The 26,616-nt window shown below is 50.0% G+C and overlaps 10 protein-coding genes across 10 annotated transcripts; 5 read left to right on the top strand and 5 right to left on the bottom strand.

Annotated features, from left to right (window-relative positions):
• Positions 1-238: 238 nt before the first annotated feature.
• Positions 239-1,306, top strand: ARB_05602 (nuclear protein involved in pre-rRNA processing, putative; the record flags this gene model as incomplete). Its single annotated transcript, XM_003016159.1, has 2 exons — positions 239-575; positions 645-1,306. 2 exons carry the CDS (start codon positions 239-241, stop codon positions 1,304-1,306), a joined length of 999 nt encoding a protein of 332 aa, XP_003016205.1.
• A 546-nt stretch (positions 1,307-1,852) lies between these two features.
• On the bottom strand, positions 1,853-4,177 carry ARB_05601 (F-box domain protein; the record flags this gene model as incomplete). The annotated part of the gene is made up of 1 exon (XM_003016158.1): positions 1,853-4,177. The coding sequence occupies one exon, from the start codon at positions 4,175-4,177 to the stop codon at positions 1,853-1,855; it is 2,325 nt and encodes a 774-aa protein (XP_003016204.1).
• Positions 4,178-6,507: 2,330 nt separating this feature from the next.
• Positions 6,508-10,098, bottom strand: ARB_05600 (uncharacterized protein; the record flags this gene model as incomplete). The annotated part of the gene is made up of 3 exons (XM_003016157.1): positions 6,508-6,821; positions 6,886-9,875; positions 9,989-10,098. 3 exons carry the CDS (start codon positions 10,096-10,098, stop codon positions 6,508-6,510), a joined length of 3,414 nt encoding a protein of 1,137 aa, XP_003016203.1.
• A 1,830-nt stretch (positions 10,099-11,928) lies between these two features.
• On the bottom strand, positions 11,929-14,328 carry ARB_05599 (TBC domain protein, putative; the record flags this gene model as incomplete). The annotated part of the gene is made up of 4 exons (XM_003016156.1): positions 11,929-13,226; positions 13,287-13,429; positions 13,483-14,169; positions 14,303-14,328. The coding sequence occupies 4 exons, from the start codon at positions 14,326-14,328 to the stop codon at positions 11,929-11,931; spliced, it is 2,154 nt and encodes a 717-aa protein (XP_003016202.1).
• A 778-nt stretch (positions 14,329-15,106) lies between these two features.
• On the top strand, positions 15,107-16,848 carry ARB_05598 (uncharacterized protein; the record flags this gene model as incomplete). Its single annotated transcript, XM_003016155.1, has 2 exons — positions 15,107-16,453; positions 16,549-16,848. The coding sequence occupies 2 exons, from the start codon at positions 15,107-15,109 to the stop codon at positions 16,846-16,848; spliced, it is 1,647 nt and encodes a 548-aa protein (XP_003016201.1).
• A 1,072-nt stretch (positions 16,849-17,920) lies between these two features.
• Positions 17,921-18,573, bottom strand: ARB_05597 (uncharacterized protein; the record flags this gene model as incomplete). Its single annotated transcript, XM_003016154.1, has 3 exons — positions 17,921-18,105; positions 18,158-18,270; positions 18,359-18,573. The coding sequence occupies 3 exons, from the start codon at positions 18,571-18,573 to the stop codon at positions 17,921-17,923; spliced, it is 513 nt and encodes a 170-aa protein (XP_003016200.1).
• Positions 18,574-19,149: 576 nt separating this feature from the next.
• Positions 19,150-19,548, top strand: ARB_05596 (uncharacterized protein; the record flags this gene model as incomplete). The annotated part of the gene is made up of 2 exons (XM_003016153.1): positions 19,150-19,248; positions 19,315-19,548. The coding sequence occupies 2 exons, from the start codon at positions 19,150-19,152 to the stop codon at positions 19,546-19,548; spliced, it is 333 nt and encodes a 110-aa protein (XP_003016199.1).
• Positions 19,549-21,260: 1,712 nt separating this feature from the next.
• ARB_05595 (zinc-binding oxidoreductase, putative) lies at positions 21,261-22,055 on the top strand (the record flags this gene model as incomplete). Its single annotated transcript, XM_003016152.1, has 3 exons — positions 21,261-21,695; positions 21,769-21,890; positions 21,953-22,055. 3 exons carry the CDS (start codon positions 21,261-21,263, stop codon positions 22,053-22,055), a joined length of 660 nt encoding a protein of 219 aa, XP_003016198.1.
• Positions 22,056-22,474: 419 nt separating this feature from the next.
• ARB_05594 (phenylacetaldoxime dehydratase family protein, putative) lies at positions 22,475-23,551 on the bottom strand (the record flags this gene model as incomplete). The annotated part of the gene is made up of 1 exon (XM_003016151.1): positions 22,475-23,551. One exon carries the CDS (start codon positions 23,549-23,551, stop codon positions 22,475-22,477), a length of 1,077 nt encoding a protein of 358 aa, XP_003016197.1.
• A 167-nt stretch (positions 23,552-23,718) lies between these two features.
• On the top strand, positions 23,719-25,794 carry ARB_05593 (uncharacterized protein; the record flags this gene model as incomplete). Its single annotated transcript, XM_003016150.1, has 4 exons — positions 23,719-23,724; positions 23,914-24,363; positions 24,561-24,999; positions 25,094-25,794. 4 exons carry the CDS (start codon positions 23,719-23,721, stop codon positions 25,792-25,794), a joined length of 1,596 nt encoding a protein of 531 aa, XP_003016196.1.
• Between the last annotated feature and the right edge of the window lie 822 nt (positions 25,795-26,616).

The raw sequence follows: 26,616 nt of genomic DNA, 5'->3' as shown, positions 1-26,616 counted from the left end.
AGCAGTCTTTTGGAAAATAAATAAACCTTATGGATCTACTGATATTTTATTGGTCAGGACAATTTATGCATATTACATAATATTGTTAATGTTGGCTCAAAGAAACTCCGCCTTATCAAAATCGCTACCTTGCAGAAAAAAGTAATATTTTGATTTCAGTAGGCGGCCGTCAACTTGCTCATATCTACCCTTCTTGCACTCATTGGAGTACCACATCTATATCACTACCACTGAAACCATGAGTTCTACCTCCAGCAAACGCAGCCGTAGCGAGGAGCCTCATGAAAAATATAAAAAGGCACGATACACCTACCAGCAAAATGCCCATGGGTCAAAACATCACAAGAGGAACACCAGAAATAATGCCGCTGGTTCTTCAGGGCCCTCCGTCAATGATCTGAAGAGCAAAATACGAGCTACGAAGCGGCTATTAGAGCATTCGAAGACCCTCCCTGCGGACGTGAGGATTGAGAAAGAGAGGGCTTTGAAAGGATACCGGAGAGATCTAGAGAAAGTGGAGGAGAACAGAGCTCGAAATGCGATGATATCGAAATATCATTTCGTTCGGTTTCTAGGTAATTTGCTGGCTATATCTATGCGGTCCTTATAACTAACAGTCTTTACTAACTATCTGCATATAATAGAGCGAAAAACAGCCACCCAGAACTTGAAGAAATTACGGCGGATGAAAGAGAAATTGGAAAATTCAGAGGAAAACGACGATAACGAGAAGAATTCCACAACAAAGTCGAGGGCTGATCGACTGGCGGAACTTGAGAAACAAATATATTCTACTGAAGTAGATATAAACTACGCCAAGTACAGCCCGCTAACGGAGAAGTACATATCATTATTTCCCAGAGACAAATCTAAGGATAAGGAAGGGCAGAAGAAGAATAGAAAGGACGGTGATGATGGTCAGGAACAAGAGGGAGAGAGTGAAGATGGAGAAGAGGAAAACCAGGAGAAGTCCGCGCTTGGACAGAAACTAGCTCCAATTCGATATGCGTCGAGCGAGAGGCCGCCGCTCTGGTACGCTGTGGAGCAAAGCATGAAAGATGGAACGTTGGAATTACTGCGGGAAGGGAAATTGGGGATCACAGTTACGGGGGAGAGGAAGGGAGTCAATGGTGGAATTAAGGAGGGTGATATGGCTCCTGGTCAGAGCAAGGCAAAGGGAAGCTATTCAACCATGTCAACTAAGGAAATCCAGGGCGGAGTGTCGTTGCGTGGGAAGAATCAGCATATGGACAAAGCAAGGGATGATGAAGATGATGAAAGTGACGGTGGTTTCTTCGAGAAATGATTGAATTAGATATACTGTTTAATACCCTCTTGTGAGTGAAAGATAGACGCATATATGATTTTGGGCACAAAGAAAGACCCTATGAAATCCTATATTGTTAAGATTCCGGTTTCCCTGGTCTGAAAGGACAGTAACTCCGCCGCCCAGTCTAAAATAAAGAAAATAAAATGAACATAAAGGAGAGATCCATGTTTGATATGAGCACGGAATAACAAAGGACAAAGGAACGTGCAAACCCAGTGAGCTTTCCTTGCAATTTGCAGAGTGAAGAGAAGGTAGAAAAAAAAAAAAAAAAGAAAAAAAGTAAAAATGTATCCCCGTACTCCCTTTCGTAGATGTTGCTGCAGTATATTCGCTCGTGGATAGATAGGTCGTTCGTCATATGAAATGGGGGAAAAAGGAAAGTGATAAAAACGACCCATCGCTCAAGAAAAACATCAGAAAAGAACTCCTCGTAAGATGTCTCCAGTATATATCCGTTATACTCCGTAAGCACTGCAATGAAAATGTTTCATCAAGAAGAGGAGGGTGAAAGATTGGAATCCTTCACATGACGAGACAACCGCCACTTCTGGCTCGTCGTCTTCTTCCACCCAATGGAGCCAATCCAGCTGGCCCATAACCGTACTCCTGGTCTTCGTCCATGTCATATAGAGCTTCTAAATCTCTTGCTCGGCGTCTACTTCTTCTGGTAGTGCCGCCCGTCTCTTCATTGGCCATCATAAAGTCGCCCCATTTCCTCTCTAGACGCATTGCGGAAGCGAGATTCCCACGAAGGACTCTCTTGGTATGTTCGTCGACGGTCTTTTGCCATCCATAGTAGCATTTGAGGCTGATAATTTCTTTCGGGTAGAGATTTGGGCGGGGAGTTGGCTGTGGAATGGGAGAAGAGAGCGCCGGTAGGTAAGGGGTTGATGATCCAGAGTCAGAATCTGAAGTCGTGGTAGTGATAGAACTGCCGCTGGAGATGGTGGAAGAGCTGTCATCATCCTCTTCAACAATTCCTTCTCCACTATCTTCCTCCTCCCCATCATCAGAATAGCGAGGAGAGGGGGATGAGCGAGTTGGTTTTGGTGCACCAGAAGATGGGTAGGACATGTAGGGAACAGAGCAGTTGTTAGAAAGCACTTCCCGGACCCCAGCCCAAGTTACATTTCCACAGTCAAATACCGCCAGACGAAAACCAATTTTTGAGAGTTCAGGTCCGACACCACGTTTTCGCATCTGAGAGCAGATTTCCATCAATGTGAGGTCGGAGATGCGGGTATTGTCCAAGTCAAGAGAACGAAGACTGGGGCATTTGCGTAGTAAGGGCAAGATTCCAGTATCTCCAATATTTTCACAGAAGCTGATGTTCAAATGTTCAAGGGTTTGAGAACATGCAGCCCTGGCCAGCTCCGTGATGACAAAGTTTGTCAGTTCACCGAGTTCTTCCAATTCGATAAACCGTAGTTTTGGGGTTGTGTTGATGATAGATGCAATGCAATCATCTGTCAAAGTACTAAGGAAGGAAAGATGCAGGCCCTCGAGTTCTGGAACGTTGTGAGCAAGGATCTTGACTCCATTTTCAGTGAGAAGACGACAGTTGGAAATGTTCAGATGTTTGAGTTTTCGTGGAGGGACCATTGGGCGGCCAGTCAGGATGTCGATTTCCGGGTTGATGCCCTGGATGAGTGCTTTCAGGCTGGCATCGGTCATGGAAGCGCAGTCAGCGAGGACAAGCCGCTCTAACGAGTTCGATTTGAACAAGTCTAACATAATACCCTCATCGTCCCATCCTACAATGCGGGTGACTCGTAGATCCTTAAGTTGAGTGCAAGACTTTACCACGCTGGAGAGCCCCCTAGTGTCTATCCCTGCACACCACGAGATATTCAAAGACTCTAGCATTGGGCAGTTTTCTGCGATAGCTTCCATGGCGGAGTTAGTGGCGGTAGAGACGCCACACATGTTAATATGTCTCAATCGCGGGTTACGGGTAAAGAAGCAGTTGGTCGTAGCTGGGTCCATCAAACAGTCTTCGATATTCAATTGCACCAAGTTTCGACACAGGTTTGTCACGCGGTCACCTTCTGTGCGCCAGATATCTAGCAGCTGAGCACAGCCACGGAGACTTAGATTCCTCAAGAATGGCCCTGCAGCCAGAATCACTTTGAGCAAGGCATATCGAGGTATTTCCTGATAGTAGGTTGAGGTATCTAGACAAGCCCAAAGTTGACCATCGAAGCACATCTTGTTCCAACTCTTAGACACGACGGAACATCTAAACAATTCTTTTGGGCTGAGATATTGGAGAATATTGATCCTGACTTCCATAGGTAGATGAACAAATGTATCCCGACGCTGACGCACTGCGGACATCTTCCTTACTGGCAGTGCATCCTCAAAAATATCTTCTTCCGCAGTAGAATCGAGCATCACTGCACGAGATGACGGCCGTAGATCTGCCGGAAGTGGAATAGAAGTCGGATTGTGAGCTGTATTGTCTGTTCCAACAACCCGGCTCGGCTGATGGTGATCGTCCGCACCGGAGCAACCGCTAGAAACAGCGGGTGAGAATCGCCTGTTTGAAAGATCGCCATAAACGCTCGGGTCATCCCAGCAATTGGAGGTCAAAGAGACGCAGGACATGGATGCCCCAGTTCGAAAGCGTCGCGAACCCTCTGAAGCAGACCGACCCCGGCCCAGCCTAGCCAGAGAGGGACTGGAGGCTATCCGCTGTATACCCTTGAGGATCCTCTTGCGGCCTTTGAGCTTCTGCTGACCATCTTGCTGATTTTCGTCGATTCCAGGAGTGAGAGGGGGAGAGGACTGGCCAGACGCCTCACCATCCGGCGGCGTTTGGAATTCGTCTGGGAAGATTGAAGCCATGGTGACGAGTCCAGCGACGCGGAGGAGCGGGTCTAGTAGCCGAGAGGAGAGAAAAAAAACAGTTAATGCTCGTCGCCAACTGCTGGAGGATTGAGTGGTAGGGTGTTTGTAATTTGATTGTAGTTGTGGTGATGAATATTTGGCGTTTCAAAGCCTTGTAGTATCCATATCACGCCAATGCAGAGCAGCCCCGGCTGAGGAGGAATAAGCGAGGAGGAGGCAAAACCACGAAGCAACCCTCCCTGGGAGACGTATTGACTGGCGCTGCTTGAACTGCTTGGGCTATGGTAGGAACGTAAGAGAGGATATGAGAGGAAGGCGAGGAAAAAAGGGGAAGCCGGAGAGAGAAAGAAGGATAAGGGTAAGAGAGAGAGAGAAAAAAAGGAGAGAGAGGGTCAAGTATCCATTCCGGCCCGGCGAGGAAGACAGAAGGGTGGCAGTAATAGAGTTAAAGCGTACCGCTGACTGACTGAGGCGAGCCAAAGAGAGGCGCGGGATCCTCTCAGGAGAAGGTCGATGGCGGCGAGGAAGGCGTCGGCAGGCTGCGTTTACAACGGTCTCGAGACCTGTCTGGCTGATGCGAGCTGGCGATGTAGTAGTCGATGACGGCAGTACCTGTTCGCTGCCAGAGCCGCCACCAAGCCCTGCGGACGAGTCACATCGGCATGGCACCCGCAGCGAGACAGAGGCAGCCAACCCACTTCGAGCTGTCAACGGGCCTATTAGGGCGTCATGCGTCTGTGGTGGTGGTGTGGGGAGAGAGCAGAAGGCCGCGAGAGTCGTGAAGTCGGAGTTGAGTGAGGATGGAGTCGTTAAACTGGAGGTCGTCCGCCCGGTGGTCCCGCTAACTAGCCAACCAAGAGGTTTAGCGCTGCGAAGTCGACGCTACCCCGGATAGGCGGGCTTATCGCCTATCGATAAGCGGGCGGGGCGAAGAGCCGAGGTACCGGGTACTTCTTCTTCTTCTTCTTCTTCTTCTTCTCTCTCTCGTCTCTCTCTCTTTGTGGTCTTTATTATTTTATGATAGTGGATGAGACTGCGCGATATTGACTGCAGCAGCTCAGTGACGGGGACAAGTGACCGGCAGGCCCGCTGACTGCTGCTGCTGTCCGACCTCCCAGGCTCAGCTGATGCCTGCCTGCTAAGAGACCGCTCGGAGATGATTTACGCTGCACCTGCGGCAGCCAGCAGGCAAGGAAGACCACGCGGGTCTTTTTTTTAGTTCGTTAGCGAGCTGGGTGAGTCGGTCAGCCAGTCCGTCAGGCAGTCAGACATGGTTCATTATTACTAAGTTACATGCTTCTTTCTTTTTCATCGGTTGACCTGCTTTGTTTCACCTGGTTGGGTTCAAGTGGAGCTGGGAGCGGTCTCTTTAACCATGGGATGGAGACGGGGATACAGGAAGATTATGGATGTCTTTGGAGTAACGACCACCTGTCTGGCACAGATAGATACAACGGCTATACAAACTAGCAGCTCACAGGTTTAGTTTAATCTTGAGATGAAGGCGGAGAGAAAGAGAGAGAATGGCGAGTCCTTCCGAGACGCCAGCGCAAGACGAGAGTGGATAGATAATAGGAACGTGGGGGGGAGGAGAGTCAAAGGAAAAAAAAAAAAAAGGAGAGAAATAAGGAAGAAAGAGAAGGATAGTTAGGTAGTTATCGAGATATGCAAAGAAAAATGATAAGTGTCCAATCTGCATAGACCTGCGTCCTTCCTCCTCCTGGCTTCGCTTCCATACATACAGCATACAACATCATCTCTATCTTTTTTCCTTTTCGGTATTTTTTAATCCAGTGCCATGCCCGCTCCATGCAAAAAGAGATGAAAGAAACAGAAGAGGGTAACAAAGAAGTCGGGATAGGAGAAAACGAACCATGGGATGAAAACATTCTAAAAAAAAAAAAAAAAAAAAAAAAAAAAAAAAAAAAAAAAAAAAAAAAAGGTCAAAGATGGTGGCTGGATATCATAGAAAGAAAAACAGAAACATGGACAGGAGGATAATCGTGAGAGCGTAAAAAATGAACGGGCTAAAGGACAAGAAAATATGGAAAAAGTCCGCCGCGATGCATATAGTAAAGGATGAAATAGGGCTGGTGGATCGAGGACAGGGTTAGGGCAACCTGTTGTATGATAAAGAAAAAAAGGGGGGGGGGGGGGGGGGGGGAGGAGGTCGCCTATGGAGGCAGACTTATATAGAAAAAAGCGTGAGAGAGTGATAACCGAAATAACATGTTTCCTGGGCTTATGGGTTTATGCTGAAACGAGGCCGAAAAGTGCTATAGGGGGTATCGGTAGGTTAAAGTAGTTTGAGGCCCTGAAGTTATCGACTAGGAGGACTTGTTGCTGCTGCCATTGCTATTCCCGTTACCATTGGCAGCAGGCTTCATCCAGGGATGATTCATTACTTCGGTAATGGATATTCTCGTCTGCACATTCCGATCAAGCATTCGACGAATCAGATTGAGACAGTCGTCAGTGAACGGTAAGAAGGGAACGCGCAGTGGGTGGTCCATGATTTCGTTGATGTTGTAGAATGGATTTTCCTTGTAGATTATTGTGTAGAGGAGGATTCCCAGGGCCCAGACATCCTGCTCCTTGCCGAGATACGGTTTTCCCTGTAGAACTTCGGGTGCAGCATAGTCTAAATCCTTACTGTTAGTAAACCAATAAGTTTGAAAAAAAATGGCTGGTGGCTGCATGCATACCTATGGTGCCAACAAACACATCAAACGGGCCACTGCGAATGTACGCTGCACTTCCAAAGTCAATCAGCTTGATCCTGCCTTCGCCATCGAGAATGACGTTTTCATCCTTGATGTCTCGGTGGACAACAGACGCCTTGTTGTGTAGATGGTCGATGGCACTGGCGACCTGGTAGAAGATATTTCGGCACTCGTCTTGCTCCATGTTTGCACGGAGCTCGACATAATCAAACAGATCCATGCCTGGAAGACCATGCGGCACCATTTCAATATAGTAGTTGACGTCATCTTCAAAGAAACCTTCCATCTCAACAATGTTTGGATGGCGGTTGCCTTCGCGGCGTAGGAAGTTTAGAACATGGATTTCCAGCGGCACCGTACCTAAGACCCTATCTCGTGTCCATGTGTCGACCAGAATTCTGTTCTTGGTGACGTATTTGAGGACAACCTTTTTCGACGGGTCTCGTCTGGACCGGGTCAGTTTCACCTGTCCGTAAGCGCCTTCTCCCATATCTTCCAAGATTACGTAGTCGGATATGCTCTTCTTGGTTGGGACGTCGTCATTCGCAGGAACAGCCACCCTGGCTTCTGCTGCCCGTTGCAGAGGCTGTGGAACGAGAGGCTCAGATGCAGCCTCTGTCAACTGTTGAGTCAAGAGAGATGACTGGGATAAGGGTTCCCCAGACGGCGACTCAACCTGTGGTATTCTCTGAGCCGATAGAACGGGAGACACCTGGCCTGGAGATATGGGTGGAACCTCAGACACTTTCCTAGCTTTGTTGGGTAAACAGAGCATGTCATCCTCCGTAGGTGAATGAAGCTGCCTAGAATATGATACCCATAGTGCAAACACATCCTCCGTAGACCGCACGGCATTGCTGCTGTTCTCTCCCTCGGACGAACTGCTCTGGTCGGACCCAGCAGTAGGCTTGCTGTTCTCAGGTAGCGCACATTTACTCTTAACCACCCGCATCTGCACGTCGACCGTGAGCTTCGAACCATCTTTATGGCACGCCGGCAGACCCACAGGTCGCAGATCTGTCATGGACAATTTTGATTCACTATGCCGCATCATGAATAAGGCTCGAGCCCTGCGGAATCCGTGTTCCGAAATAACCACACCGTCCACAAGGGGAGTGTCGTCCTGCTCAGTCAGAATGTTGAGAAATTCGTCAAAATGTGGTAACAGGTCCATAACCTGGGAACCCTCTGTTTTGGGGTCGCCGAACAAAGTAGCAGTGAACGCCGAGTTGGCGCTGATGATCTTTAGAGTTTTGGCACAGAGTACCATCATGCCAGCGATATGCGGGAAGCAAGATATGCGGAAAGCATGAGATCCAGAGACAGGCGTCAAGGTCAGTGGGATGCTGTTGTCATCCCGGGCGCCAAATGCAGTGAAGTGTCTTTGTTCGTTGATCTTAGAGAAGTCAGGCTTTCCGCAGCCTGTCGGAAACCGCTCGGGCACATTAGGTAGGAGCTTGAAGATAGAAGAACCCTTTTGAATAATCATTCGGTCCCATATCTGTTCAGTATCGCCGCTGACGCTGGTCACTCTGCCTCTATCATCGAATTCCATGGTAACAGCGTGTTCAGTTATTTCTTCAACAACCCAAATCAACCCTCCTCTCTTCTCCATCACCCAGAGACTTGCTGAACCCGTTGTGCCGTTCCTCTTCTGGATAGGAACGACCTCGCCGCAAAGTAGCACTCCACGCGATCTTTTGGATGAATGATTGGGGTTCTTGGGTTGTTTGGTTCCGTTGTTGCCGTTGCCGCTATCACTTGTAGCGCTTGAAGACGGGGAGCTATTCAAAGCGTTTGCTTTTCGCGTAACTCGGGACGGTGGTTTGCTCAGTAACTGTGCAGTAACGCCGCTTCCCAGGCCGAATAGCTTACCGGGAGCCGCCTTGCGAGGTGATTCCTCATGGCGGTATTCTGACTCTGGCGTCGGGATCTGTGTACCTTGAAGCTTCGACGCCAGCCACTCTCTTCTTTCTCTCTGAATCAAATCTAGAATGCTTATCTTCCTGAATTCACTCTGTGTAACTCCAAATATGAGGCACGCAAGATCGTTGGCTGCAAGGATAGTCCACTTAGGCTTGGTTTCTGTAGTAAACACAGCCTGCGTAGGAAGCGATGATTTGCCGCTGTGGACGTGCATGGTGGGCGTCATGCACCCAAAGCCAAAGGACGAGGTACTCCGGTTCGAATGGAATTCCACGGCAGAGTATGGCTCTGTTATGGCGCCCATGGACTTACCGTGCTGCGACAGGGATCCGATATCTGTATATGTCCTCTTCAGACTAACTCGTCTTGACGATGGAGCGGACTTTCTGCCTCTCGCGCGAGGCGTTGCTCGCTCCGACGTCACTGGACTCAAATGTTGCTGCTCCCTGCCAGTGAACCTATCCTGTGGAGACCTGATGTCTGCAGGACTGTATGTTTGATAGGCTCCGAAGGCACGGTCGAAGATATTCCCTCCTCCTTCGGGAACTGACGGCCCCGTAGCCGGTCCCACAGAGTAGTTAGCTGCATCATAACTGCCCAGCAGGTTTGAACGGGAGAGTATGTCCATCATCCACTGTATCTCGTTTTCATCGCTCATTTGGGCTGGGCCATCAGTCTGACCCGAGTCGTTTGCAGCCAGCCCAATTCGGTCCCGGAGAAAATCGATGGACCGCTTCAGGAGATTCTGTCGATTATTTAGCAGGTCGTCCGATTGCTTCGCGAAGGAAAAGGAGTGCAGTGACTCTGATGGAAATCGGTAGAGGTCTTCGACACCCGGCGAAACTGTGCCGTCAGACGGGTATGTGGATGGTATGGTGGATTTGCTGTTATTATGATTATTATTATTATTTTGCTGTGACTGGGACGGCGGCTGTATCGAAGACGAAGATGTCAAGGCAAAGGGGAGAGAAGGAGCTCTCGAAGATTGTCGGATGCGAGGCAGGCCAGACGAGCTGAGCCCATGGTCATGTTCGAGCAGAGGAGATCTACACCGGGTGCATGATACCGCACAAGGCTGTCTGTCAGCTAACTTGAAACTGCGGTTCCATCGGCGAAGGGTAACTAAGCAGGAGTCTGTATCCACGGGCGAAGGACTGACCTTGCGAGATAGTCGTAATCAACAGACGAAGTGTCTATGGAAAGGGATTTGGGGTCCTCGCTCATCTCTCCTTCGCGGTTCGAGGTTCTGGTATCGTGAGGCGAGTGCATCTGGCTGGAATCAAAACGCCCATCGCCGTTATGAATGCCTGCTCTCTCGCCTAGCTCATACAGACCAGGTCAGTTATAAATAAATATGATAAAAAAAAACAAACAAGCGGCGCAAGAGATGAAGAAGGTTGCTAGATGTCGCTGTGAGGGTGCCACAAGATCGTTTCCCTTGCAACCAATATCTTTCGCCTACGCCGGACTGAAGTGACCGAGGTGACTGACTGACCATTCTGATAGCCCATCCCCTCAGTCTCTGACATGACACAAAAAGGGGAATGCAAGAAGAGATCCCAGGCGTGAGTCCTTGTCGGTGTTTCTTTTCAGTGGTTACGGAGGCAGACGGTCTTCTCCAGATGAAACAACCTGCGCTGTCCCTCGCGTTCCTAGAGTCGCATAGCAGAGCAAGGGTCGGCGGTCACGAAAGACAGGCTTAAATAAGAAACGAAAGGGACAAAAAAAAAGGGCCCCAGTGTGGGAGCTGATGAAGGAGTGGTCGATGTGATGCTTGCTTAGTCCCTTACGTCACTGACGGGCCCTGGTCATGTATATATAGTGTAGGAATGGGAATGGCGGAGTTCCGTTGGCCGCTGAAGGGGGGCGCTGGCTGGCTCAATCCAGGCAAACAGTTGCAGCCGCAGAGGATGAAGCAGATGCGATGCAGCGGCCGTCTGTCTGCTTCTCGTCCTGCTGATTTATAACTATACGGAAGGGCGAGCGGCGTGCAGTTGGGCGTCCCTCGAGGCCTGCGGAGGAAAGGGAGCGATGGCCAGCCCAGCAACAGGCAGCTAGGCGGAGGACGGCAGCCTAGCAGGGAGAGAGGGAGAGGGAGAGAGAGGGAGAGAGAGGGAGAGCTAAGGGAATCCGTAGACAGCCCAAGAACGACCAAGACGCAGTCTGATATCTTTCCGTTCTCCCTTCTGCGATATGTCTTCAGGCTGCTTCTTGGGTTTAAGGACAGTTAGTTATATTAATATTGACTATTTTATTATCGCCTGCCTTGAAAATAAAAAAATTTATGCACGCTGGACCAACGTATTCCACTAGTTAATCAACACTTGGGAATCTAGACATATTACTAAAATTCTCGCCCTTAGCCATGTTACATTTAATAGATATTTTAATGCCGTAAGGTAGTTATAAAATGAGGCTAGGCATCAGGGAAGAGTAGACAGGAAACGTATCAACAGGCAATCGCCAGAGACAGAAGCATAGCAGGTCAGGTTAAGTGAACGTCCCGCCGGTTTGATATTTAATATCATCGTCAGTGTCGTATGATATGATCAAGTCCCCTCTATCATTCAGTTACTTAGTTAGATATAAACAAAATATTACGTATATCATGATATATGACTTACGCCAAAGCCCAGCTTTCTTCAGGGACTCCATCATGCTATCTCAATCAACTCCGTACTCTGTGCATTGTTCGAAAGTCGAGAGCCTAGCAAGCTGTTACTTGACGCTCAAGGCACCTTCAAGAGCATAACGAGGCCAGGCTGTGTAGTTGTCAGTTCGCGAAAGTGGCTTGTTGGTTAGCGAGCTGTGTCTGGCTCGTGGTGCTAGTTCACGAGCCTGGTTGGGCCCGAGGTCAACAAGGAGCTCCTTCGGATAAGGCTGCAGGTTGCAGTTCGCCTGGGGAAAGGAGACAGTCAACCCGTGAGTAAGTTAGTTACGGAGTACGGAGTACTTGTCCATCAAATGATCCATTGGTTCACTTGTGTCTGTCACACGAGTTGGCGTTGAAAGCGTGAAAATATCACGGGTGGGAACGTTGCTGTCGAATAACTATTTCTATATGTACGTCGATCTTTATGCTACCTAGTTACCGTCACTTCACTGACCCGGGGACTGTTGTCGCCGCCGCTGCTGCATCGACTGCGGTGCATGTTGTAAATCGGAGAGGAGCAAATCTCCAGCAGCTGCCCGGCTGTCACTCTGGGCCTCAGGGTCATCAAAGATCGATTTCAGGGGCACTCGTCTCTGCTCGGGAGGCGCGGATGCGCTCGTTGCAAAGCTTGGCCGGGCTTGATCGTCGCCCAGGATCCAAGCGAAGGATGAATCCCGGACCGAGGTTCGTGTTGGTCGGCTCGGATGCACTGTCATCGATGCTGTCGTATTATTATTGTATTTGATGTTATTTCCCATCTTTGCCGGCAGGGTGTTGTTGCTGTTGGTGGTAGCAGTAGTGACGCTGCTTGGCGGCGACTGCGGCGACTGCGGCTCCTTCATGCTCGTCTTGTGCTCGGCAGCGATAGTAACCTGTTCTTCGCCCTTCTCGCTCGACTCTACTCGCGCAGGGTTACGGTCTATGGCAGTCTGGGCTCTTCCTCTGGTCGGAGAATCCTCGCTGCTTCGAACGTTGGATGGACGAGGTGCTTCTCCTCCAGTGCCTGTAGAGTCCAGTGGAATCGAGGCATCTTCAAGACAGGTCTTCACCTTTCGGATGGCAGCAACGGCATCATCCATTGCCGATAGGCTGCCCTCTGTCTCTGCGCCTTTCTCCTCAGCTGCTCCTGATGGGGCCTGCCGCTGGGTATGCAAAACATTCAGTGCATCCTCTAACATCATCGCCAAGTCTTTATTCCTTTGTTCCATCGTGGCCACCCTCAGCTGCAACTCTCTAACTGTAGCGAGTGATAGTCGGGGTGGACTGGGGGAATCCCATACCGGGCCATCATGGCTAAATAATGCAGAGTTCGTTCCGCCTGCTTGAAGACCTTGCATGTTGCGGCGAGCTTCAGTCACCGCACCACGTACGGCTTTTGTGACGCCCCAACCTTCTGCCCGACGATACAGGCCCTCCGAAACATCCTGGAATATAGAGTCGAGGCGCTTCGCGGTTAGCCTGTTCGGTGAACTGCTCGGGCTATTGAAAATATCTCGAGTGATGGATCTGCTCTTCTGTCTACTGGGTAGAGACATCCCGAACCTGGGAGGAGGAGACGCGCAGTTTTGGACCGTCTGGGGAATATTTCTGCCAGAGTACTTATGAACAAGGTAAGAGGCACCTTCACTCGTTGTGTTGTGCTCTAGATAGAGACCATCGAGAACAAAAGTACGTGGTTTGATAGGTTCTGGAGACGGATATCTTAGTAGAAGGGACAAGGCAGTCGAGTAGTCCGCTTCCATCACTATTACAGCCCATCAGCATCTCAGTTGGTGTAATTGATGTAGCCATAACCAATACTTACACTGCCATCGAATACGTAGTAACATTGAAACACATATCATGTCAATTAGTGATGCCCTCACGTTCTCGGCAATAACCAAGTCCCAGACGGCAAGCACGTCGTCAAAGGGGAACTCCCGGCCAAACAAGAGTCTTATCCATCGCCTACGCCACAAAGTCAGCTCTAACTCTAGCTCTGACATGGAATGAGAACTCACGTCAAGAATATCTGCGGCAAGACTTCAATAGCAACAAGATGGTCAGCCAGTTCAGGGTCTATCTTTCGCAGTATGCCCAGATGAATATGTTGGCTTCGCGCAATGATAGATGAGACTTCTGAGCTCCCTCCTCCACCGCTCTTGCTATCATTGTGTTCATAGAACTCCTTAGCAGTTTGCATGATAGCGCAGAAGAGGATAAAGGAGTCATGCTCGATGTATGTTGGATCGAGGGACTGTAGCATCAGCGCTTGTTCACCAGCAGCAGCGAAGGCTACGTCCTCATTCAGGGTCTGCAGATCAATAGCATCTTGCGTTACTACCCACAGTATAGGAGCGAGCAGCTCATGCATCCCTTGCCTGTAACCCAGATCTGGATTCAGCTTGACAAATACGAATAGGATGTTGAGAAGCCTAAGCTTGACTATCGGATCGTGAAAGAAGCTGTTTTCCTGCAGACATCTGTCAACATCTTGGGATATCTCGGCTCTGATCTGTTCGTCCCGTCGAAGTGATTCCCATGGTGACTTTGGGCAACTGTTAGTATAATACTTATACAATTGTATAGCCTTGCGCTGTGGTGCACATACTTCAGCGTCCTCTGCCAACGGATCAACTGTAGAGGACAGTTCATCTGGGTTATCAATGTATTTGAGAAAATGCTGCTTTACCGAGGTATACGCCTCTCTAGAGTCCGATAGCTGTATTGACCATCGGGTCCTATCTATCTCCTTGTGCAGGAGGAATGCCTAACAGGGTGTAAGCATGGGGGCTCAGTGGCAAGTTGATATCGGAGGGACAGAGGTAAAGAAAGACACACCTTCCAGCACACTGACCGCAATCCATCCTCACACGGATTAGATCCCTTATCTCCGGTCTCTAAAACCTGTTTCAATTCATGGAGAGAGCGTATCTCTGGCTGGTGGAAGGTGGTATTCCATAGAGCCCTGGTGAAGAGACGGTTAGAAGGTGCCGTAGCTAGGATGTGCCGGGTTGTACAGGTCTAACCGAGATTCCTCCACAGATCTCATTGCATTCAACAGGAGTCCGTGGGACTCTGGCACTGTCTATATCAGATATGTTGGGTTTATCCTTTTGGGGCCGGGCCAGTTGGCGATGCGGGTGTTTGTAGTCTCAAGTCACGCCGCCGTCTGGAGGTTTAAAATAGTGACTGGACGAGTCACCAAGCCTGAGCTTCCAGCACAGCTAGCTAGCAGGGTATAATAGATGTATCGAGAGAAGCCTCAGCCCCCCATCGTCGAGTCTGCTATGAGTGAACCGTACGGGTGGTCTGTCCCAAGGCTCGACGGGCACTGAAGTTGGGCGTTAACTTCACCAGAGCAGTCTAGTTAGTTAGTTAGGGGGGAGACTTTGATTGGCAAGTGGTGGGCTTAGTTTTAACTAGCGCATGTTGTTTTTAGTTAAAGCTTTACCTGAAGAACACCACCCTTGGCCTCCTAAGCAACAACTAACCATCCCCACGCTGGATAGGATATCCAAGGACGCAGCGAGGACGCTGACGCTTGGGATGTAGGGGAAGCAGTCCCGAGGAGAAGGAACCTAGGCGCCTTGGACTCTGGTTGACAGTGGAAGACAGAGAAAAAGGAGTGGCCACCGCCAAACGATGTCAGCAGATCTCTTTGCGGCGTTTGGACAGCCTGGTTCCTCATCACAGCCCACCAGCGCCTCGAACAATGCCAACTTGTCGACAACCGGACCGGTCAAGGGACAGCCCGGTGCTTTGTTAGACACGGATGTCGACCCAAGAGATGCTACTGCGCCACAGACCTCGATATTTGAATCCTGGCAGCCACCTGCGCTGGAGCGGGCGAGCAGTGATGCCGAGGTGCTTTTTGATGCCACGACGGAACCACCTCCGGGTAGCAACGACGAAGATGCAGACGACGATGAGTGGGGGGAGTTTGAGAGTGCAGAGCAGTTACCGATAGCTCAGCAGGAGGGGTCTCTTGGTCTGCAGCACCAGGTCATCGATATCAGCAGCAGCAGCAGCTCTGGGAACTCTGCCACATCTCGGAAGCCATCTTTCCATCAGACTGCTAAATCTCAGCCTCAGCCGGAGAATGTCATCGATCTGCTATCTATCGACGATGATCCTGCAAGAACTACAACAGGTTATTCTACGGGTGATCGACCGGTCCGGTATCAAATAGGTCAGACATCAGGCGAGGAGATGCTAGTTGCTGCCCCTCCTGGGAAGAACAAAAACAAAGAAATTGAGATTAAAGAAGAAGATGATGATGATGATTGGGGTGAATTTATTGACGGAGCCGAAGATGCTGGCACTAAGCCCCAGCAACAGCAGCAGCAACAGCCAATCCCTACCTCGTCGTCAGGGCGCGCTCAGGTAACAGCAGCCTCACCTAGGACCAGCTTGAATATGGGGAAAACAGTGACACGCAAGGCAGAAACCAGCACCTCGTCGGTTCGACCTACAAATATTCCACCGCCCTCGATCCTCCTGTCGCTCTTCCCGCCTTTATTGGAAGAGTCAAGACGAAAAGCGGCAGGTTATGCAAAGCGGAAGGGAGACGGCAGCAGCCCGCTGCCTGATGGTGAGTTCGCCAACCAGCTGGTATCTGATATCAGAACCATGGCCCACGTCGTGTCCGGGCGCCATCTACGGTGGAAACGAGACCAAATACTCAGCCAAAGCACTAAAATAGGGCCTGCCAGGTCTGGACGATCCGGGGGCATGAAATTGAGCAGTGTCAACAAATCAGAGAATGTAAAGGAAGAAAAAGAGGCAGTGGAGGTGGTCGAGGCTTGGAAGAGGTCCAGTGGCCTGCTCAACTCGGTGGTTACATCAAGGGGAAAGAACCCGATGCCAACCCTATCGCTGAGCATGCAAGTACGAACTGCTACTGCCGACGAGGGTGCGCTGAAATCCGCGCATGCCTGCGCCCTCTGCGGGCTGAAGAGAGAAGAGAGAGTGCCCCGAGTCGACGATGGGGTGAGCGATAGCTTTGGAGAGTGGTGGCTCGATCACTGGGGACACGCGGACTGCGAGGCCTTCTGGAAATCCAATGCAGCCAAGCTCGATCATAGATGAGCTCTCTTCCTCCAGCTCTCCGAAACTCTTATTATTCTAACGATAACGAATGGGTGGTATTTTATCTCCTGATAAAAAAAAAAATAAAAATAAAGATAAAAAAAATAATAGGATATTCAACCACCTTTCGGCTTGCCACCGCGCTATGCAAATCCCTGCATCAAACTGAAGCAGGCCAAGGCCGGCTGGGGGTCGAACGCATCCTCCTTGCTCAGGAGAAGGAGCCGGCAAGGATGTCCACGAACGAAAGCAACGTCTTTTTTCGCCCTTCTTTTTCTCGGGAAATCGAAGAATGAACGAAACCGTCTTGCCTCGCCCAGCCGGCATGAGCAGTCAGCTCCGTCCTCCGCATGTAGACTAGTCAGGACCGGGTTCCAAGGGAGCCTACCAGCACCGATCCGTGGGCCGGCCGGTTCGTCAGAAGAAGAAGACTAGTCGTCGTCGGTGCCGTTCAGTCGTCTGATGTATATGTATGATAATATGACACCTTTACTTACCACCGTCCTATCACTGGAGGCATGATCGAAGCGGGGTTTCGGGCCGTCACGGCTTTTCTAGGCCACTAAGAGACCTTGGGGGATGTTTCAAAATGGCTCATCGGCGCAAGTGGCTCAGGCGAGTGATGTATAATGGTATGATCGCAACGCTGGATCTTCGGTAGCTCCCAAGTAGACGATTGTTGTACGTGTTAGAGTACTGGGGTGAAACCGACCATCGACGGCGGTCTTGGGCGGAGGAGGATCTCGTTTCTGCTTTGTTTCAATCCTGCCATGAGACACGCAACGACGGGGGCTTCAGGATCTGCCGGCTGAGCTGCAGGAGGGAGTCGACTAGCTTGCTTGGATGCTTTGCTTTGCCTGCTTTGCTGTCGTGACTTGCTTGCTGGCGTTGCTGGCTGGCGTTACTCACTGCCTGGCTAGTTCTAGTTGACTAGTTAGTTATCGATAAGAGGCCAACCGCCTTGGCCTCGGGCAGCAGCGAGAGAGCAGAGAACAACAGTTCATGCCGGCCGGGGACATGGATGGGGGGGCGATACGAAGGAGGCAGAGGGGAGTCTTGCTCTCTGGCTGCTAGAGCTGTTGGAGCTGTTGGAGCTGTAGGGAGATAGAGTACATAGTTATACAAAGTAGGTATTGTACCTCCAGTAGCTGGTATATAGAGCCGGTCAACCTGGTAGTTAGGTAGCTAGCTCGTTAGTTATGTGGAATCCAGCTATGTCGTCATTGCAGGACGCCCGAAGAAACCGCCCTCCCAACGCCTGCGAATACGAACTCCCGAAGGCAGAGAGACAGACACAGCGAGCGTGAGAGCGAACGGCGTGCGATGACAGGCTCAGCTTCGACCGTCCACAGCATCAGGTGCAGCGTGTCAGGTCACCGTCTCTAAGGCAGCATCCAAAGGCGTGACCTCCCCGAGCAGTTTCACCGAGCTTCCCTTCTTCACTCTCTCTCCCTTTGCCCCGTTGGTCTTCTCCAGCTTCACTTTCTTGCTCTCTCCTGCTCTCTCTGCTCCTGTCTCTGCGCCGTTCTGCTGCGTCTTCTTTTCTTTTTTGCCTGCCAGTCCGGACAAAATTCACCGTCCATTCGGGGGTGCATACATACATACATACATCCTCACGCTCGAGGCCGTCCTCCTGCTCCGGCTTCAACCTCGTCAAACCTTCTCCTTTAAGCCGTCTTGTCTGCTGTCTCCCTTTCTCTTCTTCTTCACCAACCCAGCTTTCCGCCGAACAAAAACCCTATAAACAGGCAGATAACGCATCCAGACTCAATATATCGTCCTCAGCCCCTTGCTACGATCACAAACCGAAGCATCTTGAGCTCCACGAACCTCTCCGCCTGGCCCCCTGTCCCTCCCTGAGAGAGTCTAGCCCGGCGGCATATCTCTCTTCGCCAGCTCTCCCTCCCCGTCGTACCCGTCTCCACCTCTCGGCCCTTGGGCGATATTGCAAATTCAACGATCCCCCGGAAACATTCATAAAAAGGGGGGTGGTTTCCGTCTGCTGCTCCCTTTTTTTTCATTTCTCAACTCTAGCAGAGCACACTAAGAAAGCAAGTGGTTGTTTGATATCTGGTTACAACGGGCGTGAACCTCCCAGTAAACCTTAACTGAAGCGAGCGTGCCAGCCAAAGGACGAACCCAACGACCACCCGACATATTCCCCAAGTCACTCGCCGGGGGAGGAAGAAGGAGGAACAGCAAAGAAAGCAAGAGAGCTAAAAGAGAGCTAAAAGAGAACGGCGGGCTCTGTTCATTTCCGCTGCCAGCCTGCCTGCCCTGCCTGTCTTCTAGGGGGACCCTCTTGTGCCGACATCCAGGCCGGACTCCAAGCAACGAACCCTTATCCCTAGAAACTATCTTGATTAGTTAACTTACAGCACTTCACTACCCAAGGCGTCTGGTGTCTTGTCTGGGTGTGTCTGACTTTCTTTGAGTTTGGCTGCTTAAATACCGAACTGCGCCTCCCTCAAAACCACCAGGCAAACACCCAGCTACTTATTCTGAGCACCAACGTCTGCCTGTCTGGGACACGACAACCTGCCGCCCTTCTTGAGATATACCATTTACTAGTACTTCGCCCAAAAAAAGAAATCATCATGGGGCTCTCTTATAACATCTACATCAACTCAAATAAGATATTCGGCTGCAAGCACTGCAAAACCCATCTTGCAGACTATCATGACATCATCAGTCGGGTAGGCTGTCTCGCTCACTCTTCCCCCCCACATGTTCAACTGTTTGGCTGACGAGAGGAAATATAGAACTTCCGTGGACAGCATGGCAAGGCCTACCTGTTTGAAAATGTTGTCAACATCAACGCCTCGGAGTCTGAGGAACGCAACATGACAACAGGCAAACACGTTGTCCGTGACATCCACTGCACACAGTGCAACGAGACCGTAGGCTGGAAGTACGACAAGGCCTACGAGACGTCAGAGAAGTACAAGGAGGGCAAGTTCATTCTGGAAGCTGAGCTGCTCTCCGTCGTCTACTGAGCAGTCTTGTTTCTCTCCTCTCTGGGCGGCAGGCCTTGTCCTAACTCAGCTTTCTTCTCGACTTCTTTATATCTTCCGCCCAACACCTTGTTTCCTTTTTATCTCATTTCCGGCAACTCTCTCTTTTACTCTGGCTGTCGTTCCACTGGCACAAGAAGAAGATAGTTACTCGGCAAGACACGAAAACGCGACATGTTGCTGGAACGGTCATTTTACTTAAAATATGCTTTACAACCGGATCTCAGGACCTTAAAGATTCCTCCTTACACAGCTGCGACGAATGGCGTTTTCAAACAGGGTATTAATGGGGGGTACTAAGGTGTGCGGTGTGCGGTGTGTGGTGTTTGTGCTTTCTCTCTCTCTCTCTTTCTTCTTTCCTTCTTTTATGCAACTTGAGTTCGTTCTCTGGGTGGTGAACTGGGGGGATTTAGGCGCCGAATCATTTTATTTTTAAAGGAGAACTGGAGGTTTCTTCCTTTTTTATCTATCGCCATCGGGATTCCGGCGTCTATCGCTTTCCTCTCGTCTTTTTCATTCCCTTTTTTCCTGGCACTGGTTTGTCGACACTGCATTCTCCCCTCCGTCCTCACTAGTTATCGGAGTCAACCAACTATTACTCTCTACTAATTTATCCTTGGTTGTTACTAAACGCTCCTCGACCCCGATCCTTTTACTCTTGTTCATCCAATTGACTGCCAAAGTAAACTTATCCTCTACTTAATTCAGGCTTTGATGGCTGTATCTATGGAGCGGCTCCACAGTATCAGTGTCACACATGTAATGGTTGGCTGATCAATTTACCCTTATATTCACATCGACACCTATAGCAAATACATAATGCTCATATGGTAGATACTATCCCAAGTACTCTATTCATCAAACCTGTAGATGCACACGTAGATATCGTTCAACCGTCCCTCGTCGGCCAATATTGCGATCCTGCCCCAGCCGAGGGACGACGCCTCGGCCTTCTACTCAGCTCCCCACCTCATCTCTATCGGTGGGACCAAGAGGTCGGCCTGAAGTCCGTATATGCAGCTTATTGCGCAAAGATACAGCTAAATATCTGTCTATCGCTAAGAAAATAATTAACAGGCGACTCTCTTTGTTTGTTTAACAAAATGGCGACAAATGATACTATGAACGCCGTAGTCTTTAAAGGCCCGCGGCAGATCATCGTCGAGAAGAGACCTATCCCCAAGATCCAGGACCCCCAAGATATTATCGTTAAAGTCACATATACTGCATTATGCGGGAGGTATGCATTGCTATTATCTTATCTCTAAAATCGGAGATGCTAATTAAGACCTAATAGCGAGCTTCATGTATACCGTGGCCACCAACCGTCCGGAGTTGACTTCATCATGGGCCATGAATTCACCGGCACCGTTGTAGATGCCGGCAGTGACGTTAAGACTGTGAAAGTTGGGGACAAAGTTGTCAGTCCTTTCACGGCATCATGGTATGGGCCGTCTACATTTCTCTACTCGTAAGACAGCTCGCGCTGACAGATTGTATATAGCGGAGACTGCTTCTACTGCAAATCCGGCTTCTCATCTCGATGCGTAAAGAGTCTTCTCTTGGGCTGTCCAGCCCTCGACGGTGGTCAGGCTGAATACGTTTGTCAACGACATATATATGTGAATGACACCTTGAGTCTCAATTCTACTAACTTTTCCTAGGTACGTATGCCGCTAGCCGACGGTTCCGTTATGAAAGCTCCAGAGGGCATCAATGAGCATTGCCTAGTTCTAATGGCAGATATCTTCCCAACCGGATTCTTTGCAGCCCAAAACGGCTTCAAGCACTTCAAAAAAGAGCAGATTCCGGAGTTGACCGTGGTCGTGATGGGATGTGGCCCCGTGGGACTCTGTGCTCTTATCAACGCCGAGGAATACAAGCCTAAGAACTTGCTGGCCGTTGATTCGGTGCCTTCACGCCTTGAATTGGCCAAGTCCCTTGGAGCAGAGCCATGGAACTTCCAAACCGATCGAGAGGGCCTTGAGAAGCGTGTTAAGGAGCTGACTGATGGGCGTGGAGCTGATATTGTGATCGAAGTTGTTGGCTTGAGTCCGGCCCTCAAGATGGCGTTTGATCTTCTGCGGCCGTGGGGGGTTATTAGCAGCGTCGGCGTTCACAATGCTGAGGTGAGTCCAATCTTCTTTTTTTCGATTGCGTTGTGAGAGCCCCTCCCTTGCTAACGAACTTGGATATTCCTAGATCCCATGGAATGGAAACCAGGCGTATGGCAAGAATCTCACCATCCAGATGGGGCGATGCCCGGTGAGGTCGATATTCCCTGAAGCTCTCGCCATGCTTGGGAAGAAGCAACACCTGCTCGGGTAAGGATGACCCTGCAATGATTTCCCGGGGGATATAGTTGGCTAACTGGATGCTGGTATAGGTTCATGGCGGATAAGATTATGCCCCTAACTCAAGCGGTTGAGGGATATGATATTTTTGATAAAATGAAGGTCCAGAAAGTCATTTTCAAGGCCGATGAATGATGCATCCACCTTGTTTTGCTACTACTCAGATAAGATATAGCCATCTCAAACACTCTCATTTAAATAATATGCCATATTTGCTAGAACAGCTTGATATTGAATTCTTCAGTAAGCAAGAGCTGCGAAGTCCTAAAGCAGCTAGACTGAAGCTTATATTGAACTAGGCCCGAAATAATTTAGCGGATAATGACTAAGCAACATTTCGCCCATTCCGCGTTCTCGAAATCATAAACATCAGAAACAGCAGAAACAGCGAGAAAGAATCAACAAGCAATAACAAACCCCTGCACTCCTTGGAGATGGCCTGGATACTTTACTTGGTCCATAGGTGGCCGATCCCCTACCTGAAGCCGAAAACGTGAACTTACAACGGTGATCACCAGGATGAGGCCGTATCTGACTAACATTCAAGCAGTGATTCAAGAGATGAGAGAAGCGAGCATTCCGGTCTTCTCATGACATCCCACATACTCAAAGAACTGCTGCTCCGGCTTCAGGACAAGGACTTCGTGGAACAAACGGAGGGAAACGTTGTTATCCAGCCTCTTGGCGTATTTCAGGAACGTCCCGAATATGTTGAGATGAGTAGGGTGCTCTCTACTCCATTTCTCCAACGAGCCGAGACTATCCCAATAGGCTAGTCCAAAGGTGCGATCCTTAGCGACCTCAAAGGTGTCATTGTCCACGATGTCCATGAGTCGACAGCTATGGCATCCGATTTCTCTGCCGTGGTCGCGGAGGAAAGTCATACCCTCGATCAAGGGTGGTTGCATCGTGTCGATGTACAACTTGTGCTCCTCGGGTGGGGTATTGGACCAATCCTGGCCAGATCGAATGACGACCAGGTTTTGTCGTCCAGGCACCTGAACTCGACGTCGACGCGTACTGCCAATCTGTTGAGCAGCTGAGCTGGTGGTGTCTCCGGGAACGGCATCTGTTTGGCAGATGGGCATCCGGTCTCTCATGCTTCCCCAATATACGTGTTCTAAAATTGGTCCACTCGCTTTTTCTCGCATACACGCAGCCCCTTCGAGGACCTTCTCGTCAGAGGCTACGGTCTCGAATCGATCGGTGGTGGGAGAGAAGACTTCCAGAAACCAGCCGTGTTGCTGGTTTTCCGTGTCTAGACCCTCCCACCAGCTTCTGAAGTTGCTAACTTTGTTCCAACTTTCATATGTTTCCTGGCTCTGCCAATATGCAAGGATAGCAATATTGTACGAGCCGTTTGCATCAGTCACGGATGCTAACTCCCAAAATGATGGCCGTACCTCTGTATCGGTCGGGCTTTTCACAAATTCCAGTATCTTGGAGATGGCAGCACCATCGTTTCCTGCTGCAGACGCATACTGTGCGCCTATAATGGCCATCACGATGTCTTTGACATTCTCCGTGAATCGTGATGTGTATGCTATGGTAGGCGGCTCATAGTTAACCGGCGTCTTTGCGGGCTGAGTCCGCTCCTGGGTAAGGTGCAGAGGGATAGCTGATTCAAGCATTCTCAATGAGAGTTCTAGAGATGGTGATGGATACTATTCTGTGAAGAAGCCCCTCCCCTTTTTGGTTGATGGTCGACAGGGCTCGCTTCTGAGTGAGGGGGAGAATACAGGCCTTATAAGGCTTTTTTCTACCGCTGGGATTGGCACCTGGGATAAGACTTTACTGCATGGTGGTACTGCATCTGAAGTATTCATGACGCCTTAGGGCCCTCTGCCCGTCCTGGAGCCTGAGGCACAACACGAGTGTGTAAAGAACACTGCTGGTCTATCTGCCAGGGAGCAACACAGCCGCCTGGCCCTGCTATATAACTATTTTTAAGCCGCTTAATCCAATATCAGCCCGTCTCTTAAGTCCTCTGTAGATCGCTGCAGCGAGCGAGCGCCCTTCTGGCCGTGGAACCTCTGGCCTGCGCTTACATAATCCTCGTGTAAAGCGTGAAATTTTGGCCAAAAACGGCGACGACCAAACAATTCCACCGTCTTCCTCTTCTCCTCCTCCTCCGTCTCTTCCTCTCACCACCTCCGTCCCTCAACCGACATCGCGAATCTCCCTTCTATCTTCCTCACCTCTTCCTCTCTCTTCTCTCCTCTCTCTCTCTCTCTCTCCCCCTTCTCCGCTGCCTCTTTTTTCTCCCGCCGCCCGCTCTCCCACCGCAATACCTCAAAAACTCGGTCCGCGCTCACCGTCCGCCGCAACGCACACAGATCCTTCTCCGTACGACTCGTTTCCAACTCCCCCCGCGGTCGCCTTCTTCAGAGCTCCTGTTTTGATCCCTTACGCCTTCAGGAACTCTCCTTGTTGTTGCGCCCAAGTGAGCTCTTTCACTCTGCAAACGTTGTATACAAAAAGGACAAAAAAAAAAAAAAACCAGAGACATCTAGAGTGAGTTTCCGCTCTTTGTTCGACTCATATTCACACAAGTCAAAAAGACGAATTCCCCTCTGCCGATGGGTGGCCCTCGTTATTTCTTTACATCTGCTAAGATATGGTCCTTTTTCCTCACGATAGATCGATATCACAGCTCCCTACGCCATACCAGCAATCATGTCTACTACCGAGCAGCGTGAATCCGGCCCTGGCCCAGCCGAGGAGACCCTCGCCGAGAACTTCAGTCGCGTCAGCGTAAACGACCAACCCGAAGCTGAGGCTCCTCCAAAGACCGAAGAAGAGTATGCTCAGTCGATGCTGACTCTTCGCGCTATCGTTTCCTCCAAGGAAGCCGGTGTCATCATTGGTAAAGCGGGGAAGAACGTTGCTGACCTGCGTGATGAGACTGGTGTCAAGGCTGGTGTTAGCAAGGTTGTGCAAGGTGTACATGACCGTGTCCTCACGGTTACCGGCCCTCTCCAAGGCACGTCGAAGGCATACTCGATTGTGGCAAAGAGTCTACTGGAAGGTGCTCCCCAGATGGGCATGGGTGGAGTAGTCCAAAACAACGGTACACACTGTAAGTCTTACTATTTGACTTTTACCTACCGTTTCACTTAGAATGCAGAGGGAAATATGAGGTAGCTAGAACTAACTGTGTTTGTGACTCTTAGCTGTCCGGCTTCTCATCTCACACAACCAGATGGGTACCATCATCGGGCGACAAGGGCTGAAGATCAAGTACATCCAAGATGCCTCCGGAGTCCGCATGGTTGCCCAGAAGGAAATGCTACCCCAGTCCACCGAGCGAATTGTCGAAGTCCAAGGAACCCCAGAAGGAATTGAAAAGGCCATTTGGGAGATTGGAAAGTGTCTCATTGATGACTGGCAACGCGGCACTGGCACCGTCCTCTACAATCCCGCTGTTCGGGCTTCCGTCGGCTCCGGCTCCGGCCAAGGCTCTGTTACTGGAACTAACCCTAGCTATGGTGGAAGCAGCCGATCATATAACCGCACTGGAAACGGTGCTGACTTCAGCGACCACCCAAGCAGCTACAGTCGACGTGGAAACAATGACAACCCGAACCGCGGCATCCCCCTAGTGACGGAGGATGGCGAGGAGGTTCAAACCCAGAATATCAGCATCCCCTCTGACATGGTCGGCTGCATCATCGGTCGTGGTGGTACCAAGATCAGTGAGATCCGACGAAGCTCTGGGGCACGAATTTCTATCGCTAAAGCTCCCCATGATGATACTGGAGAGCGCATGTTTACGATCATGGGCAGTGCCCAAGCAAACGAAAAGGCTCTTTACCTTCTCTACGAAAACCTTGAAGCCGAGAAGATGCGCCGCAGCCAGCAGCAGCCAGAGTAAAGCGGATCTCGCCTGGGTCCTCTCTTGTAGGCCGTCTAGCTGTGTTTCAACATAGCCTGACTCTGGAGTTTACAGCCTTTGCGATACCACTAGCAGCTTTTTTGATCCGGGGGTGTCCTTCATATTTTTAACTCCCCTGCTCCGCCTTCTTTATTCCCACTCCCTTTCACCCTCAGATTACTTAACGTTCTCCCTTTATTTCTATCATTCGTCTTCAAATGCCTCCCCTTCCTGCCTTCTTACCTGTTGCAAAAAGGGCCTCGGACCCTCACTTACCTTCGACGTTTTCATTCGATGATTTCCTCCGAATAAAACCATTCCACTCCTCTCCTTTACAGCCCCTTGCCGCTGCTATATCCCTGTCACACTTTACGCGCTGATTACTACCAAATGTGTCCCGGTTAGTAGTTATACTCCCTGGGTGTTTGTTCCACCACCCCTTCACTTGAAGCCCTTTTTTACCTTCATCTTCACAATCACACGTTTCCGCCCCGCAAAAACCCCCCTCCTTACACTGCATGCTTTCTTCTCGTCACGGCCTCTAGTCTTCTATCCTGTGCCCTCATGGGTATTTTTTTATGCCTCTCAAAATTGTTTCTACTTATGGAGAACGTATGAAATATACTGGATGGGCAACTACAAAAAGTATACCAAAATAAACCAGGTTTGACGATATCGGAAGTCTGAGTGTCCTCTTTAACTATCACTTTCAACACGCTGTCTTCGGTGTGTTATGTTGATTGTAAAAAGTGCTTGTTTCCATGGCCACTCACAAAGGATACCCGTAAAATCCAGTGGCTCTGGCTTAGGGACATGAATACA

The sequence above is a fragment of the Trichophyton benhamiae genome, assembly GCF_000151125.1.
Source record: "Trichophyton benhamiae CBS 112371 chromosome Unknown contig01145.0, whole genome shotgun sequence".
Classification (NCBI taxonomy): Eukaryota; Fungi; Ascomycota; class Eurotiomycetes; order Onygenales; family Arthrodermataceae; genus Trichophyton; species Trichophyton benhamiae.
Note: the sequence above shows the minus strand (reverse complement) of the source record. Positions and strands in the feature narration are given on the sequence as shown.